This window comes from Cylas formicarius, unplaced genomic scaffold (genome assembly GCF_029955315.1).
Source record: "Cylas formicarius isolate icCylForm1 unplaced genomic scaffold, icCylForm1.1 PGA_scaffold_9__14_contigs__length_23061073, whole genome shotgun sequence".
In the NCBI taxonomy this organism is placed as follows: domain Eukaryota; kingdom Metazoa; phylum Arthropoda; class Insecta; order Coleoptera; family Brentidae; genus Cylas; species Cylas formicarius.
The window spans coordinates 11027831-11044457 of NW_026844365.1; the positions used below are offsets into that span (position 1 = coordinate 11027831).

At 40.3% G+C, this 16627-nt stretch overlaps 5 protein-coding genes across 10 annotated transcripts; 3 read left to right on the forward strand and 2 right to left on the reverse strand.

Moving 5' to 3' along the window:
* Positions 1 to 223: 223 nt before the first annotated feature.
* Positions 224 to 1740, reverse strand: LOC132707528 (syntaxin-7). The gene is made up of 5 exons (XM_060679422.1): positions 1469 to 1740; positions 1350 to 1419; positions 1051 to 1298; positions 863 to 993; positions 224 to 808 (listed from the first exon to the last, which is right to left on the reverse strand). The coding sequence occupies exons 1-5, from the start codon at positions 1575 to 1577 to the stop codon at positions 560 to 562; spliced, it is 807 nt and encodes a 268-aa protein (XP_060535405.1). The 5' UTR covers positions 1578 to 1740; the 3' UTR covers positions 224 to 559.
* Positions 1741 to 1797: 57 nt separating this feature from the next.
* LOC132707527 (actin-related protein 3) lies at positions 1798 to 4078 on the forward strand. The gene is made up of 7 exons (XM_060679420.1): positions 1798 to 2000; positions 2240 to 2322; positions 2381 to 2561; positions 2816 to 3130; positions 3185 to 3721; positions 3775 to 3858; positions 3917 to 4078. The coding sequence occupies exons 2-7, from the start codon at positions 2279 to 2281 to the stop codon at positions 4010 to 4012; spliced, it is 1257 nt and encodes a 418-aa protein (XP_060535403.1). The 5' UTR covers positions 1798 to 2000; positions 2240 to 2278; the 3' UTR covers positions 4013 to 4078.
* A 342-nt stretch (positions 4079 to 4420) lies between these two features.
* Positions 4421 to 12181, forward strand: LOC132707033 (transcriptional protein SWT1). Of its 3 annotated transcripts, none has more exons than XM_060678672.1 (7): positions 4421 to 5268; positions 5319 to 5454; positions 5505 to 5761; positions 5905 to 6259; positions 6312 to 6665; positions 11334 to 11624; positions 12041 to 12181. In XM_060678672.1, exons 1-5 carry the CDS (start codon positions 4471 to 4473, stop codon positions 6446 to 6448), a joined length of 1683 nt encoding a protein of 560 aa, XP_060534655.1. In that variant the 5' UTR covers positions 4421 to 4470; the 3' UTR covers positions 6449 to 6665; positions 11334 to 11624; positions 12041 to 12181. The 3 variants fall into 3 exon arrangements, with proteins under 3 accessions (XP_060534655.1, XP_060534656.1, XP_060534654.1); XM_060678673.1 differs by lacking the exon at positions 11334 to 11624 and having other exon boundaries at positions 6312 to 6509; positions 6585 to 6665; positions 12041 to 12169; XM_060678671.1 differs by having other exon boundaries at positions 12027 to 12099.
* LOC132707031 (ribosome quality control complex subunit TCF25) lies at positions 8327 to 14077 on the reverse strand. Of its 2 annotated transcripts, XM_060678666.1 has the most exons (8): positions 13966 to 14077; positions 13759 to 13908; positions 13530 to 13706; positions 13285 to 13481; positions 12818 to 13234; positions 12115 to 12525; positions 10681 to 11106; positions 8327 to 10627 (listed from the first exon to the last, which is right to left on the reverse strand). In XM_060678666.1, the coding sequence occupies exons 2-8, from the start codon at positions 13897 to 13899 to the stop codon at positions 10444 to 10446; spliced, it is 1953 nt and encodes a 650-aa protein (XP_060534649.1). In that variant the 5' UTR covers positions 13900 to 13908; positions 13966 to 14077; the 3' UTR covers positions 8327 to 10443. The 2 variants fall into 2 exon arrangements, with proteins under 2 accessions (XP_060534649.1, XP_060534648.1); XM_060678665.1 differs by lacking the exon at positions 13966 to 14077 and having other exon boundaries at positions 8329 to 10627; positions 13759 to 13924.
* Positions 12362 to 16616, forward strand: LOC132707032 (RNA polymerase II subunit B1 CTD phosphatase Rpap2). 3 transcript variants are annotated; one of them, XM_060678670.1, is made up of 7 exons: positions 12362 to 12492; positions 14576 to 14687; positions 14743 to 14907; positions 15005 to 15129; positions 15180 to 16079; positions 16189 to 16341; positions 16396 to 16616. In XM_060678670.1, the coding sequence occupies exons 2-7, from the start codon at positions 14628 to 14630 to the stop codon at positions 16571 to 16573; spliced, it is 1581 nt and encodes a 526-aa protein (XP_060534653.1). In that variant the 5' UTR covers positions 12362 to 12492; positions 14576 to 14627; the 3' UTR covers positions 16574 to 16616. The 3 variants fall into 3 exon arrangements, with proteins under 3 accessions (XP_060534653.1, XP_060534652.1, XP_060534651.1); XM_060678669.1 differs by lacking the exon at positions 12362 to 12492 and adding an exon at positions 12852 to 12987; XM_060678668.1 differs by lacking the exon at positions 12362 to 12492 and adding an exon at positions 14201 to 14434.
* The last annotated feature ends 11 nt before the right edge of the window (positions 16617 to 16627 follow it).

Here is a 16627-nt window from a genome sequence, read left to right on the forward strand (position 1 = left end):
TCGTTTGCCAAAACCGGTACCTGGGATTAGAAATTAAAATATAAATTTTCAAATTAAATAATTTGTTTTCCAAAAAAATATTATATCTAAGTGAATTGAAAGTTGATAAGCAAACTTAACATACGCACTGACATTGATATCATCCAAAAACGACTCTATCAAACCGAAGAATTTCAAAAATGCTATTAAAAGATCAACTCCAATGGTTTTTTATACTTTTAATTTTTTTTTGAAACTATACAATATTGACGTGTTTGACAAGGTAATTTAAATTCGCATTAAATAACTAATTTTTAGTTTCCTCTTGGAACTAAATAAAGTAATTTAATTATAACTTAAATATTATATTTCAAATAAACTACTTAAGGATAGACCTATTTTTACATAATATAACTTTATACATGTTAGGTTTGTTTAATATTGCTAAAAGTATAAGTTTGGTATAATACTTAACAGCATACTATTATTTTAGTAGAAGAATTTTAACCTTTAGCACCAAATTACACAGGAATAAATACCAACAAGACCATTCATTGAAAATTCTTCTACTCAATAATGTTTATGAAGTTTTCCAAATAATAATTAATATAATCACAATTAAAATCAGTGCTCCTATGCCAGCGAAGATTAACTTCTTCTTCCTTACTTTGTCTTTGAAGGAGCCAGCCTGCTGCAACTGCTGCGCCCCCTGGCGCACATACTGACTAGTATTCTCAACGTTGGCTTCTATACTGTCAATAGTTTCTCCTTGTTCATGAACCAAGGTACCCAACTCTTTAAATATTTGATTTACGTCATTGATGTCGCTCTAAAACAAATTCAACACAGAACTACACGAATTCAAAGCCATTCTGACACTAACCTCCAGCTGTCTGACTGATTGTTCCTGTTCTTGTAGTGCCCTAAGGTCAGCTTCTTCCTGAAGCTGATGTTGCTGTTGCCTAGCAGCATTATCTTGAAGCTCTATGAGCTGCTGATCCTTCTTGTAACCCGCTGGCACAAAATTTAATACCATCTACTACAAACAATGACAATTTTGCCACTACTTACGCACAAATGGTTCTCCATAAACTTGCTGTTTGGCCTTTTTTAATTCGTCTTTCTCCTTTTGAGCAGTACTCCTTTGTACTTGTTGGAACATGTTCAAGGAGCTAGTGAATTCATCCTGAAGTCTTTCCCTCTGCATTTTCCGTTGCCTTTGTTCTGACTGTGACCCAGAAGGGGTTATATTACTCAGGTCTTTGATGTAATCGTTTGTATCTTTTGCCAGTTGCTGAGTGAAATGTTGGATAGAATGTCTACAACGAGACCTTTTAGTTTACCATTATGGCCAATGATGTAGTGCTTACAATTGTTTTCTAAGCTCAGGCGAATCCTGATGGGTACCAATTTGGTTTACCATTCTTTGCATCCATGATACTACAAATTGCACTGTTATAAAAAGTTAAATACCTCATTCACACCTTACCGTTCTGCGAAATCTTTTGAATGCTAGTACCAATTGTTTGCGATAACTTTTGGAAGTCATGATCCCTCGTCTGGGTACCGTTTTGATAAGAACCTCCGCCCGATTCCATATTTCCTAGACGAATAAGTACGTTGATTTTTTTAGTGCTTATGGTTCTCACCGCCACATAAAATACGTCGTAAATTTTAGCCGAGTAACATTAATTAAGTGCAATTAGCGCTACTTTTTGTTAATTCAATCAATAGAATGACACGGACTTATCGAAAACAATGTAATGTCAAGTTGACAGCTGTCACAAGACAACTGGCCTGAACAGGCGTTCACCTTTTTGTTACTATTTGCTCCTAATGTGGAAATCAGGAATAAAGGAAATATTAAAATTTACGATATAGATATAAACTCTACGATTCACGAATTCCAGAGTTTTAATTATTTTACATGCAGGTGTCGAATGCTGATTTTTTTTTTCAATTTTTAGTGTTGGCAACAACTCTAGGAACCTTTTCCACGTTTGAGGGCCGGAAAAACTTTGGTACGTGTGCGTCAATGTGTACGAGTGCGTCGATAAATTTTGTGAAACTTAGTTGTTATGTTTTGTAATTTTTTCATGACTTCCGAATGATTGATTTGGAACGCGTTTAATAAAAAAGCAAGCACTAGTCGGAATTGTAAACTCCCCCACGCATGCGTATCAAAACGCGGATGAATCGGCCTCCTAGATTTTAAAGAGGTGCGGTTTTTTGTTGTGATAATTTTTGTCAATTGATTTAGGGACTAGATACTCAAAATTATAAATTCGTGAAGTTAAGAATGGACGGGAAACTACCGCCCTGTGTTATCGATGTCGGTACCGGGTGAGTAACAATAATTAGAAACCAAGGGAAGTTTCATGAGGATGCTTGCCCTTCATAGTTACACCAAACTGGGTTTCGCTGGCAACAAAGAACCCCAATTTATTATACCATCGGCAATTGCCATTAAAGAAACTGCCAAGGTTGGTGAACAAACTACCAGGAGACTGGGAAAGGGAGTAGAAGACTTGGATTTTTATATAGGAGATGAAGCATTCGATGCGACGGGATATGCTGTTAAAGTAAGTCAATTCTGCAAATTTTATCTCTTTAAAAGGTTGACTGCTATGTCCAGCCATTTCGTGGATGCCTGAACACACTCATACCATGAAAAAAGGGGCTATTTCTGAGTGTCATAATTTAATCAGTTGTTATTGTATAATTTTGTAGATACTCTTAGGCATTTTATTTCGAAATCTTATTTGACTGATTACAAGACCAAAAAATGCTCATACTGGGTCTATCATATAAGGTCACTGCATGCTTCCTTCTTTAGTATCCGGTTCGACATGGTTTAGTTGAAGACTGGGACTTGATGGAACGATTTCTTGAGCAATGTATATTCAAATATCTGCGAGCGGAGCCGGAAGATCATTATTTCCTGCTGACCGAGCCTCCTTTGAACACTCCAGAAAACAGGGAATACACAGCAGAAATTATGTTTGAGTCTTTTAACGTACCTGGCTTATATATAGCTGTCCAAGCGGTTCTCGCACTGGCGGCCAGTTGGACGAGTAGGAGCATTGAAGGCAGGACTTTGACGGGTATTGTCATTGACAGCGGAGATGGAGTTACTCACGTGATACCTGTGGTAAGTTCCTTTGACCGCGTTTAAGACGCTCCACTCGCAACTTGGGGCTTCCAGGCCGAGGGTTATGTGATCGGAAGCTGTATCAAGCACATCCCGATCGCCGGACGCAACATAACCTATTTCATTCAGTCGTTGCTCAGAGAGCGCGAAATAGGGATCCCTCCAGAGCAATCTTTGGAAACCGCGAAGGCCATCAAAGAGAAATATTGTTACATATGTCCGGATATAGCGAAAGAATTCGCGAGATACGATTCCGATCCCGCCAAGTGGATGAAAAAGTACGACAGCGTGAATTCGGTAACGAGGCAACCTTTCAGTGTGGACGTCGGCTACGAGAGGTTCTTGGGGCCCGAGATCTTCTTCCATCCTGAGTTTTCCAACCCGGATTTTAATATACCGCTCAGTCAGATCGTAGACGACGTGATTCAGAACTGTCCAATCGACGTCCGGCGACCTTTGTATAATAACATCGTCCTTTCCGGAGGCTCGACGATGTTTAAAGACTTCGGGAGAAGGCTGCAGCGGGATATCAAGAGAACTGTAGACGCCAGATTAAAATTGAGCGAAACCTTGGGCGGGGGACGACTCAAGGTAAAGTTTTTTTGAGATTATGTTGGTTGGGTGCCTATTAAATTTTTTCCTAGCCTAAACCCATCGACGTACAAGTAGTTTCCCACCATATGCAGAGGTATGCCGTATGGTTCGGCGGTAGCATGTTGGCCTCGACGGTATGACACAACTTTGGCTAGAGGGGCGGGGTTCGTTTTCAATTTTTACTCTTTTCAGCCCGAGTTTTATACGGTGTGCCACACGAAAGAGGCGTACGAAGAATATGGACCCAGCATCTGTCGGCACAATCCCGTGTTCGGAACAATGACATAAGTCCTGTTTCAGTCCTCATGATTTTTTTTTATCTTTTTTTTTTTCACACATTCAATGATAGTTTTAACTGTTGATATATTGAAAAATATAATTTTAATCTTTTTATCTTTTTGCTGCTCCTAAATTTCCCTATTCCTGTTATGAGATGGTTGCAACAGGCTATGACATCACTGGGTTGTGGCAGGTATAACTCGCTAAAACGACTGGCTTGTCGTTGCACCGGTCTTATTGCAAAAAATGGAAGAAAAATGTGAGCCTTCCTCGAAAAAAAAAGTTGCCAAAAATCTATAATCCAGAGGGAGAACGTTTTATTTCTGTTGAAATGAAGGCATACAATGACGTCATCGTTTTAAATAATTTAGAGTATGGTAGTGCTGAGGGGTTGGTGCCATTGCTTGTCACCAAATTGCGAAAGTCGAGGTTAATTCGAAATTTTCGGGGTCGTTTATTAAATTCCTATGATGGATAATGCGGAACGGCCAAAACTAAAGGCCAGAAGACGCCGCAGACGCTACAAAAGTGCCCGAGAAAATAATAACAGTCCAACATGCGCGGAGCCCAGCACAAGCCGGGGTCAAAAAAGGGGGTCTACTGCTCACGCTGAAGCAATTTCCAGCAAGAGGTATTGCCCTCCGAAAAAATATTTGTCCTTACCGCCCGCGAGTTCTACTCCCGGTAAAAATAACGCTAGCGATCGGCTACAGAAGTTGAGGCAGGTTTTAACTGGCGAGGAGACAAATGCGACAGGAAAATTGGCAAAGATTGCGGAAAAGGTACCGCCCGATAAGATTCAGACCGGCGGCTGTGCACAAAAAGCGCCTCCCGCAAAAGGACAAGTGCCTAAAGTGTCTCCTTTAATGGGTAGGTTGTCGCGGATTCGGAACAGCAGTGGACCAAGTGAAAAGGAGCTTAAGGAAAATATATCTGCCGAGCGACTCCCTGCATTATCACATCCCAGCGACGATGGAATTGTGGAAATATCAGACGATGATCTACCCCCAAGTGAGCCCGAGTTTAAAACTCCGTTGTCTAAGCAACACCCGCCAATCGGGCAGCAAGAAAATCTTTCGCAAACCTGCGACCAGTGCTCGAAGGTGTCGTCGACGAGGGACTGGATTAATACGCATCAGTGTTTAAATCGCGATTCGCGTTTTAGTTTAAGCGAATCTTTAGAAGTCAATGTGAACGATACTATTTCAAATAAGACCGCTGTGGTGGATTCGGAGGATGACTCGATGGAAGTAGAAACAGTAGATGTAAGTTGGGTTTGAGGTTATGTTTCGATTTCCATAGCTTTCGTTTTAAGATTACCGAGAACATTCTGACGGCGCCTCTGTCGTCTGTACCGCCTAAAGATGATTTGTTGTGCGTTGTCGCCGATACCAACATATTTATAAATTATTTGTATAAGATTAAAGATATTGTTTTCGGCAGTTGGCCAGGTAAGTCAAGAAGGTTTGTTTTTATAAAAGGGTGCCATTTCAAGTCGTAGCTTCCAAACGGGTGATCGTGTATGTGCCCTGGATGGTGTTCAGCGAGCTGGACTACCAGAAGGATAACGCGCGTGAACCATTGAAAGGTAACGCGATGGAGGCGATTCGGTTCATCAATCGCTGCCTTTCGGAACGAAATCCGAGGCTCGTCGGCCAGTCGGTTTTGGAAATGAGCCAACAGAAAGACATTGGGGTCAGTCAAGACGACAAAATCTTGTCTTGCGCGATGCAGGCCATTGAAAAGTACGAGACGGTGGTTAGTACATCTTTTTTGACTAACGCATCATTCCTTACTCCAAAGATTATTAATAACATAAAGATGGCACCAAGCCGCAAAATGTTTGGAGTTCGACCTCTTAGCAAACCTAAAAGATCATTTTGGTCTGGGTGGGGTTGTAGTTTCTTCTATCCAACGACATTAACCTGCGCAACAAAGCAATGGTCAGCGGGCTGACGACCTGCACCCCGAGCGATATATTACCCAGGGTCAGGGCCACAATCATGAAGACGAAGAAAACGCAGAAAATTAGCGTTAAAATGGGCATGCTGTGTTCGCAAATTATCTGTGAGTGCTGCAGAGAAGCCTACGGCGAAGTGTGGTTGAAAATGGATTTGCTGAGTAACCCGCCATGGTCTTTGGTCGAGTGCCTGAAGCGAATGCGGAAATACTGGTTCTCCGTCTTCAGAATGAAACTGCTCAAGCAGTGCTCCAAGACAATTGACGATTTCCTTCGCATTCTGACGTCGCATAGAGGTAGGGCGGGCTAGGAAGATGGATTTTTAGGTTATGTCCATCTGAGTTTTAGATATTTGCGACGATTCCGCTGAGTTCGACGAGTTCATGAAGCTGGCGATAGCGTTGTGCATATACTTGAAAGATATTAAAGAAAAGAAGGCGACCGTACAAAATACCATGAATGAAATAGTTAAAATCGCCTCCTGATCAGTGGTTCGGGAGCGGGTGGGCGGGCAGAGAACAGTGTTCAAATATACTGTGATACTAAGTACTATTCTAGTTCCATTTATTCAAAAAAGGAATTTAAAATATAAACTTTGTTTTGATTACTTTTTTTTAATAGCAAGGGAACAAGTGTCAGATACCGCTTTTAGAGGAGGGTTCAAGTCGTTCAGCCCGTGTATTCCGAGTCACTTCATGCGAGGTGAGTAACTTCGAGAGAGAATTCAGAACTACCCTTCATTTAAAGTAAAAACCAATTCTCTCGCCTTTTAAATTTATTAAAATTAAATTAAAAAAAAATACTATCTTTGTCTATAAAAAAACTTTTATCTCATCGATATTAAAAATATATACGAACTAAATTTTAATGTTTAATGACTTTTTAAAATCACCTATTGTTTAAAAGAATACTTATTTTATTTTATTAAAAGAGTTTGTAACACTCCAAACAACTTAAATTTCCGTTCCACCTCGTAATCTTGGCTGATTTCAAGGTGCTTACGTGAAGTTGACTTTTTTCGCTACTCCAAAAGTTGTTTATAAATAAAAACTCACTTCCTTTGCCGGCTAGGCACTCAACTATTAAAAAACTCCAGTTGATTTTTTTGTACAACTATCAAAAACTTTAAGTCATCGGACGCAACCATTGACATCGTCATCTTGCCAATCTTCCGACATTTCAGTGACTTCAAATTCCTTATTAAAGATATTTCGTGAAATAGTTCGTCTTCATTTTACAATAAAACAGTTTTTGTTGTGGGTCGAATTTCTGAGTAATGTGGAATTGCGGCCTTGGTAATGTTTATAAATTTTCTGTGAATTAAAATATTGAAAAATTGGTTGGTCAGCTTGCTTCATAAACACTAATCATTCGGGAATTGCGTTTTGAAGTAAATAGAGTGACTCCGTGTGCGTTCGGTTATTGTATATATGTGAATTTTTATTGTATATTTTCTTTAAATTTTCTTGGGTATACGGTTTCTCGAAAACAAATAACGTAATTCTTTTATATATCTATTGACGTTTCCATGATTATTTCGATCTTTTTCAAAATATTATAATTCTCTATGTCACATTTATAAAAATTGATGACATTTGACGTTACGTTAATAGGTTACACATTTAAAATAAATATAATTTGTCTGCAAATGTTTCATGCATGCAACGCAGATACGTATTTTTAATTTCATTTCAGTATTTTCCTTTAAATAAACTACTTAATGATGAATTGTAAAAGTTAAATAAACAACGTAACATTTTAAAATTGTTTATTCCGTTGTTCATATGACATATCCACTAATACATCTCTCTCTATCCAACGAACATAGTTAAAAAGAGACAACAATAGCGGAACCGATCGGGACGATAAACGAATAGGTTTAATGGTAACTAGTAAATATTTTGTGTGAATTGTAAGAAATGTAGTAATCCGATAATCTGTTATTATATATTATTTGTCAAATTGTAAGTTTTTCGTGACGGGCGTAGAAAAAATATAGTATGCAATACGTTTGATAAACTCTTTATCTCACTCGTTCAAGCACTCGCTCGGCTGAGCACTCGCTCGGCTGCGCTGTGATCGTGCCAAATAAACTATATACTATATAAATATACTATAAAATTCAAGTTTATGTAATTATACTCCCGGAACCGGTGAAACGGACGCGGAGCATCCCGTGCAAGCACTGGGACAAACAAGGCGTTACACAAGGAGTATTTTTATGTCGTAGGGCATCCTCTGGTATCACGAGGGGTTTTTTGGGGTTTGGGTTTAACCGGCATAGCTACTAATGTTATTTTGTTAAGGCCTTTAGAATCCGTTTTGTAATTAGATTTTTTGGATTTCTATATTCCATGGTTAGTAGGATTTTAACTTTTTGAAAATTAAATGTTTGTTCTTGTCACAATGGGTATGAAGAGCTATTTTTTTTTTGTCATACTTCTGCCCATTGATGTTATTTTTTAAATATTAGATTGTTTGTCCAATATACGTACTGTCGCAATTAGAGCATGGAATTGCATATAACGTATTACTTTTTTCATTCGGAATTTTTGCTTCAAGTTTAGTGAAGAAATGTTTTTTGTAAATTATAACCTTTGTGTCCTATTTGCATTTTGTGTTCTTTGAAAATGGTTTTGAGTTTTTCTAATAAACCAGGTACATATGGTAGCGATATATATTTGCTTTTAGGATTTTGATTTTGTTTAGTTTATTTGTTATAAAATTTGTTGTCACGTATACTAAAGATATTTTTTTTTTTGAGGAGGAAATGCTTTATGCACACCACGCGCTTGGCGGTTTGCGTCGTGGTAGTGTGGGACTCTCCGAAGTTTCGGACTACCCACTAAAACCCTCTGTTGCTCCAGTCGTTACACCCGGAACCGTCGTCGACATATCTTCAGGAGCAACCAGCAGTGTTTGTTTGTTTTTGTCTTTCAAGTTCGTCTCTCTCTTTTTCGCTCAAAATTCTTCTTACCATATCTTTCACAACCCGCCAATTTTCCGCGTTTTCCACCATCTTCGGTACAAAGGAATCTAGATCTAGCGCACAGCCTATTGCACCATATGTTTCCTCCCTTAGCTCTCTCCATTTCGAACACTCGAACAGGGTGTGTTGGGCGGTATCAACCTCGGAGCAGCGGTCCGTGTGTTCCTTGCCAAATCTCTTAGCGTAAACTCTAATACAGCCGTTTAGGGCTTGTGTTAAGTAGTAATCTGTACTACGATGTTTGCAATCTAGCCACATTTTCAGGTTCGGTATGGGCTTTTTGGTCCATTGGGCCTTTAGAGTCTCGTTTTGCCACCTTTGTTGCCAGATATCTAGTGCATTTTCGCGTGCAGTAGCCTTTTTGTTTTGTGGGTCTCCGCCTTTGAGTTTCTAGATGTGCTTTCGTTCATTGACCATCAAATCAATTGGTAGTACTCCTGCAACAACCTGCAGTGCTTTTAGGGATACAGTTTTGTAAGATGATGTCACGCGCAAAAGCATTTTTCTTTGTGTTCTTTCTACCTGACATTTGTATTTCTTGACTGTTAGCACTTCGCTCCAGACCGGAGCACCATACAGAATAATGTTGTGCATAGCGCTGCACAGTACTGCTCTTTTTTCGCTCTTGTGTCCTCTTACATTAGGCATAATTCTGACTAAGCTGGATATTTTTGCTTCTGCTTTCACAGTTACGCAGTCAATATGTTTTCTGAAACTTCCTCTGCTGTCTATGGTTATGCCTAAGTATTTCACTGTTTTAGAAGGGATCACCCTCGCTCCTTCCAAGTTGAAGGCTATGTGATCTCGCTTACGTCTTCCCCTCAAAATGACTGCCTCTGTCTTGTCTGGTGCTAAAATGAGTTTGTGCGTTTTCATCCAAGAGCTTATTCTCTCCAGACACTCATTTGTGTTGCTCATGAGCACCTAGTCAGAGTCCGCGCCGACAAGCGCCAGGTCATCGGCAAATCCGATGGTCACGGCATCCCTAGTAAGTTCTAAGTTTAATACGCCGTCATATAGGACGTTCCACAATGTCGGCCCCAAGACAGAACCCTGTGGAACCCCGGCCTCAGCATCCATGGTTTCATTTTTATCAATAAGTATTTTTCTGTCTAAACATATTATTAATTAAGTTTTTGGGATAATTATCAATTTCAAATATACATATTTAAACTGTTTATTAATAAGGGGCATCAGATTTCAATTTCAAATTTTCAATGTTTTCAATTACATTGACTTCTTCATTATCCTCGTCGTTCAAATATATTCTTTTTATAAAACTACACAGAGGCACAAATATTAAGTTATTATTCATTACTAATAAAAATAAACAAAAACAAAAGTTTGAGGTTTCCATTGCATCCACAGGTTCCCGCGATAAAATAAAACCACCTGGCAGGGTTATAATAAAGCTTTGTTTCTTTAAATAACTTTCTTAATACATTCAAAACGTTCACTTAATAACAACACCGATAGAGCGGGAAGCGCGCCTTAAGTCATATCGTCGTCTGCCGAGTCGTCATTTTCATCGACGTCCGCGTCGTTCGGGACGTCCGGCCGATAAATATTCAGCAGATCCCTCATCGCGTCCACCAACGAGGCGACGCTCTGTCTGAGATCGACGTTATTTTGTACCCTGTCCTCGTTCGCTTGCCCCGCTCCTTCGTCCGGTTCCCTACGCGACAAATCCATTCACACCCCTTATACCGGTAATACAAAAGAGCTCACCCCTCGATCATCCTGATCTGGTTCGGGTTGAAATCTGGCAGCAGCGAACCCAAAAACATCGCCAAAGGGTTGGCGCTGGTGTTGACCACCGTGGTCGGTCTTTGGGGCCTGCTGTACAAATTGATCGAATCCGGAGGCGGGAGCGGATCGAACCTCATTATGGGTCCGGATTCTTCAGTGAACGGCGATATCCCCTTGACGTCGTCGGACAGGATGATATGCCGCGAGATGCTCAACGGCAATGGCCCCGCATATCTCCGCGCCCTCTTTTCCTTGTAGTCCGCCACGACTGGTTCGTTTCTCTCCACCCTGTCGAGCACCTCGTGAACGTTCTTTTCTAACCACGGCAGCAGGTCGCTATCTTTCCATATATGATAGCCGCGGTGGACGTACAGATTGGTCAGCTGAGTTAGCGACATCGGAAAGCTGAAATGTTACCTGTTCGGAAGCCACGCCTACTAGTGATGTAGTTTTGCGAAATTTGGTTCGAATTATACCGTCAACCTACGCCGCGACGAATAAATTACATATAAAGCCCCGTTGTGTGGGTCAGAATATATAGCTCTTAGATATGTAGAAGCCTTGCTCATTCTGATATAGACACTTTTCAGGATAAATGTTGAGTTCAATAAAATGACACCCGCCTTTCTCAGGAAACAACACACGTCACCTGAAATTTGATTCAAGACACACGTAGGAAGCGTAGGAATTACTGCATACAAATCGTCCTGAAGCCAAACTTTTTACCATCAAACAAAAACTCTCCTAACAGAAATTCATTTCACTGCCCGTGCCTGAAAACGAAGTGTTCATTTTTGTCGTGCCATTTAATATACGCAGACGGGAGAGATTTCGCAACTCGCTTTTGACCCACAACCTTGCGGCATTCAAAAATGAACATGGCCGCTGACAGTTCTTCAATTCGACAGTTTTAAGTTTATCATGTATGTATTCATTCATGTATGTTCGCTGATTATTAGTATTATAGGCTGCTAATTGACACCGACATTAGCACTATAGGCTGCTGGACAAAAATATCGTGTTACCTTGATAATAATAATATGCTTACTCAGTATATAACGATAACTTTAAATTAAAAATAATACGTCACATTTTGTCTTCACAAAAAAAAAAAATTCTCAATAAAACCCTTAAGCTCTGCAGGATCACATATAAATTTACTCTGCCACATATTGCAGAAAGTGACGTTAACAAATGTTTAACAGAATTGCTAAATAATTTATTTAAAATGCAAAGTCTAACCTACATAATATGAAAATTTTAAACACGAGCATTACTTTAAATTTGATATTGAAAACAAGCAAATCTTATATGTAATTCTTAAGTCTGTTTATTTTAGACACATAAGGTAAAGGTATTATGGCAGCCACAACATCAACGATATAATTTGAACCAAACTATACCATACCTTACCTTTTCTCCGTGGCTCCGTTGAAAAACGCATGCTTGGCGACTCGATCGTCGACCTGTACCGAGCACGCATCGAGCAACGGCAGCAACACGCCGGGGAACATTAGCAGCGCGTCTTGCAACATTCCGTCAGCTCTGACGACGTCGCCCACGTAGAAATACGCCACCGCCAACGAGAACGCGAAATTCGGCAGCTGCGTCAGATAGTGGGTGGCGTCCAGCTCCGTGACGAAGTCGACGAGCCACTGGTACTCTTTCGCCCGTAGCGCGTAGAAATCTATGGCCAGTTTGATACCGATCGGGTCTTTGTCGGGATCGAGCGACAGCAGCAGCTTGCAAAACTCGAGCGACGTGCGGGAACAAGCCCGGCCCCCCAAGAAGGTCAGGTGTTTGAATAATGTGATGTAAAGGGCCCTAGGGAGGACTCCAGTTGACGTTTTTAATATTTCTTATCAGCACAGTGAAAGGCGTCATCGTCCGCGAACTTGTTCGAGAGTAACCCCATATCAAACCAACCAAACACTCATGGTTAACCTAGGGTCTTTTATATGACATCACTACCTTTATTCAATTTTACACAATATAAATCTGCCAACATAACTTCTGAGAAAAGCGACTTTTTAGAATGGAGACTTATTTTTTCAGACCCATTACCTCGAACAAATTAGTACCACGATATTTTAGGATTTCATCACGGTAACCTTACCTATTTTCCTGCCGCCGATAGTCCAACCTGCAAGTCCCTTGGGCCAGGTTAAAGAGGGGATGAAAAGCATACTCCAGACAATAGAGAGCGCGTTCGATAAGCTCGGCCGCCATGGCCAAGTCTTCGCTCAGTTTGCACAAGTCTGAGAGTTGAATGAGAGCGTTCACATGGTAGGGGTGCTCGTTTATAATCGCGACTATGTTATCGGGGTTTAAACTCTCCACGGCTTGCAAAAACCGCGTTTCCACCTGCCAATAGCTCTGACTGTGTTCGTATGCAAAGTACTGCAAGCTATTTTTTGTCTCGATCAGAGACATTGACAAGCCTGACTTGCCCACCTGCGGCCAATTCTCTTTGCAAGTCACCAACCATGTGGTTTTCACATGCCCCCTTGAACTGCTCCGGTTCTTACGTTTACTTTAAAAATAATTATAAGGCTATTTTAAAAAATACACTCGCTAACTTACTGCTCAGATTGTATAATTTTGGACCCGAATATCCGTTTCAACTCATTGTTAGGGTTCAAGTGTTTGTGCTGCACAGAAAGTATAGTTTTCTTGCAGGCCTTATCCTGTTTGTGACTAGATTGAGTGGCCACGGACGACGCTATGTTTTCGCCCAGTAACCTGTTTACTTCTCGTACGGATCTTTCCACCTCGTCCATCTAAAACGCTTTACAATGCACCATTGTATGGAAGTAGTGCGAACTTACATCAGCGTTGTCTTCGCTGCTTCTGTGTGTGCTGACGTGCTTGCCAGACTTTTTTTTCCTCTTCTTGCGCTTTTTCTTTATCGACTCGTGCACGGGATTACCCTCACAAGACTTTGCCGCCTCGGTTTCATTGTCGTCCTCTTTTACTTCACTCTCAGAGTGGGAATGTTGGTTTAACTTGAAAACGATAATTTTTAACAAGAATCGAGGGTTTAATTACTATAGTTACTAAGTCGTAGCGGTTTATATTCAGCTGCCGACGCCGTGCGCCGCCGACAGGGGTGTCCGTCTCGATATCCGACAAAACTTCGCTATCCATAAGTTCCTTTTCTTTGTCGCTTTGCAGCTTGCGCAATACTCGGGACGACATGTTCACTAGCTGCGAATCGAGGCTTCGGCGTGTTTATTATTTAACGTTATATATGAATAAACATACGCTGAACACAAAATATTTTTATATTAACGTGCCACTTGTCAATGTCACCTGGTTGACGTCTGCCTGATTTTAATCAAAATTGTTTTCCGCACCACAGATCAATAAATTTCTGAAACTAGTAAAGAACAAGACGCAATAACTTTCGTTTTGGTATTTTTTCATTCGATTGTTATTAATAACTTGAATAAAAATAAACAGAAAAAAATCTCACCTGATTAAAAAAATAAGCGTTTCGGTATCAATCATCTGAACAGCTATGGGGAATTCGCGCGTTACCAAGTTTTCGATTTTCCCCCCAAGTCAAAAACATATGTTTCTGCTGTGATCGTTTGGCATTAAGAGTTGCCTAAGTTCTCAAAAATTCTCAAAGATTTTTTTTCATTTATTTAAGCATTAAAATGCAAGATTCGTTGGAGGATTACCTGAGGATATCTAAAAATACTAAGGAGACCGAAACTATCAGAATAAGGTAACAATTCTTACCAAAAAAGTCTGGTTCACCCATCGAAATGAAAGTAATTGCCCAACTGTGTGAGCAATCTTGCGTAAAATTAATTATTGTTGGATTTTCTAAATGCGACCGGTGTTTACTGGTGTGGTTTCGTTTCAGCAAGGAAATTCAAGCCACGGCACAACGTAAAAAAGATTGCGACGCTCGTGCTATGAAGATAGTTGAGTTTTCCATTGAAGGTAAATTACGTCCCGAAGTTTTTACCAAATGCGTAAGTTTGCCTAGTAATTATGTATTATCCGCGGCTAACTATAATTTCGATTTAGTTGCCGTTTATTACCCAAGAACATTACCAAGACATTGTCGAAGAGCGAGCTATAACCAAACTTTGTGGTTATTCTGTGTGCGGCAAAAAAATTCCAGAAATGCCCAACAAACAGTATTTTATTTCCACAAAGAGTAACAAGGTGTACGACATTACTGAGAGAAAGGTATGGAAATTTAAGCGAAGAACAGTTGAATCAGGTTCCCTTAACTAAAGCTGTTTTGAGTGGTATTAATTTCCTTGTTTTTTGGGTTAATTTTCAGAATTTCTGCAGTAACTTCTGTTACAAAGCCAGCATGCACATCAAAAGGCAAATAGACAACAGCCCTTTGTGGTTGAGAAAGCTGGAAGACATTCCTGAATATAGTTTGCTGAACTCATCCGATGAGTATGTGTGCTTGTTAGGGAGAACTTATTTTTGAATGGTAAACATTTTAGGGGTCTACCTGGTGAATACATTGACCAAGGCTTAATCAAGCCACCAACACGTGAGCAATATTTTACGTCAATTTCTTCCTTTACGCAGGCGTCTTTGGATGATTTGACTGACCGAGAAATAAAGGCGGGAAAATCCAAACGGGATCGGCCCAAACACGCGAAAAAATGCTCTCGGTTAAAGTCCACCATGCAAACAATCAGAGAAACCGAAACAGAGGTAGTGGAAGAAGAAACTGTAGTGTCAGTGTCAAAAAGTGAGGTTAGGACCAAAACACACAAAAAAGAGACTCACAAAAAGAGCGCGTGCGTCGTTAACTTACCGGCTATCGAGGAGAACGAAGAGAAGATCGATCAACGTGAACCGGAAGAATCGGCAAGAGAAGAAATGAAGAAAAACAAAAAAAAGGTAACCAGAGCGAAGCTGGATGTCGAGGGGATTGTAAGACGGGCGTTGGACGACTGGCTGACTTTGGAGACATGTATTTTCATACACGGTGAAGAAAAGGTGAAAGCGGTTCTGGATGAAGAAAAACTAAGTGCTTACTTCGAGACTTTGAAAGTGATGGAGCTGCAATGGGACCAACAAAAGAGATACATGGATGTATGTCGGCGATTGCAACTTCAAGAAATGGCCGACGAAAAGTTTGACAGCGCTGTCGTGGGCGACTCGAAACTGATGCCTCTCCCAGACTACAAACGATTGAAGGAAGAAAGTAAAGATATGCATTTGAAGGTTAAGTCGTTCTTCGAGGGCGGTCTCTATGAAAAAAAAGATACAAACTTCCCACAGTCAAAGGACGGTGTGGGTGTAGAGGAGGTGTCGCCGGTGCTGCCACCAGTCGACGCAAATTCCCATCATTTAATCCGAAGAAAGATATTTTTGAGTTCCTTAAATAAGGCGTACGTATTCCGCGTTGCATGTCCATGTGCAATCACGGAAAGCTGCAGTGTGCTCTGTGATCTGTTTTAGCCATCTTGTGTGTTACAGATACTTTTTTTTTTGTTCCAGAATGCATCAACTGTTGCAATCGCTTGGAGTCACGTATTTTTCTTCGACGTTATCAGACGTTCAAAGTCTGGTGAAAACCTTTCGTTTGAGCGCCGGTAATGTAACTTTTAAGCCGGTTATATGGAATTACATTGCAGTGGTGCTTTTGCATTTGTGAGAACTTTGCAACCACTGTTTCTATGACATTTTTGACTAGTTGCATTTTAGGTTATCCTTAAGGGATCAATCTGTTAAATCCGTGCTCCAAGAGAAACGGTCTCAAGAATATATCAAACTAGTGACGTCACCGCAGGGCAAAAATAATTTTCTCGACGAAATTTTATGTAATGTGCAAAACGTGGAACTGTTTGTTCAGCAATACATAACTTCCAGTAAAAATGTGTGATCTCAGTATGTAATTATAATTATTTAACATGTATGAAGTGTTTAGCGTTTTATT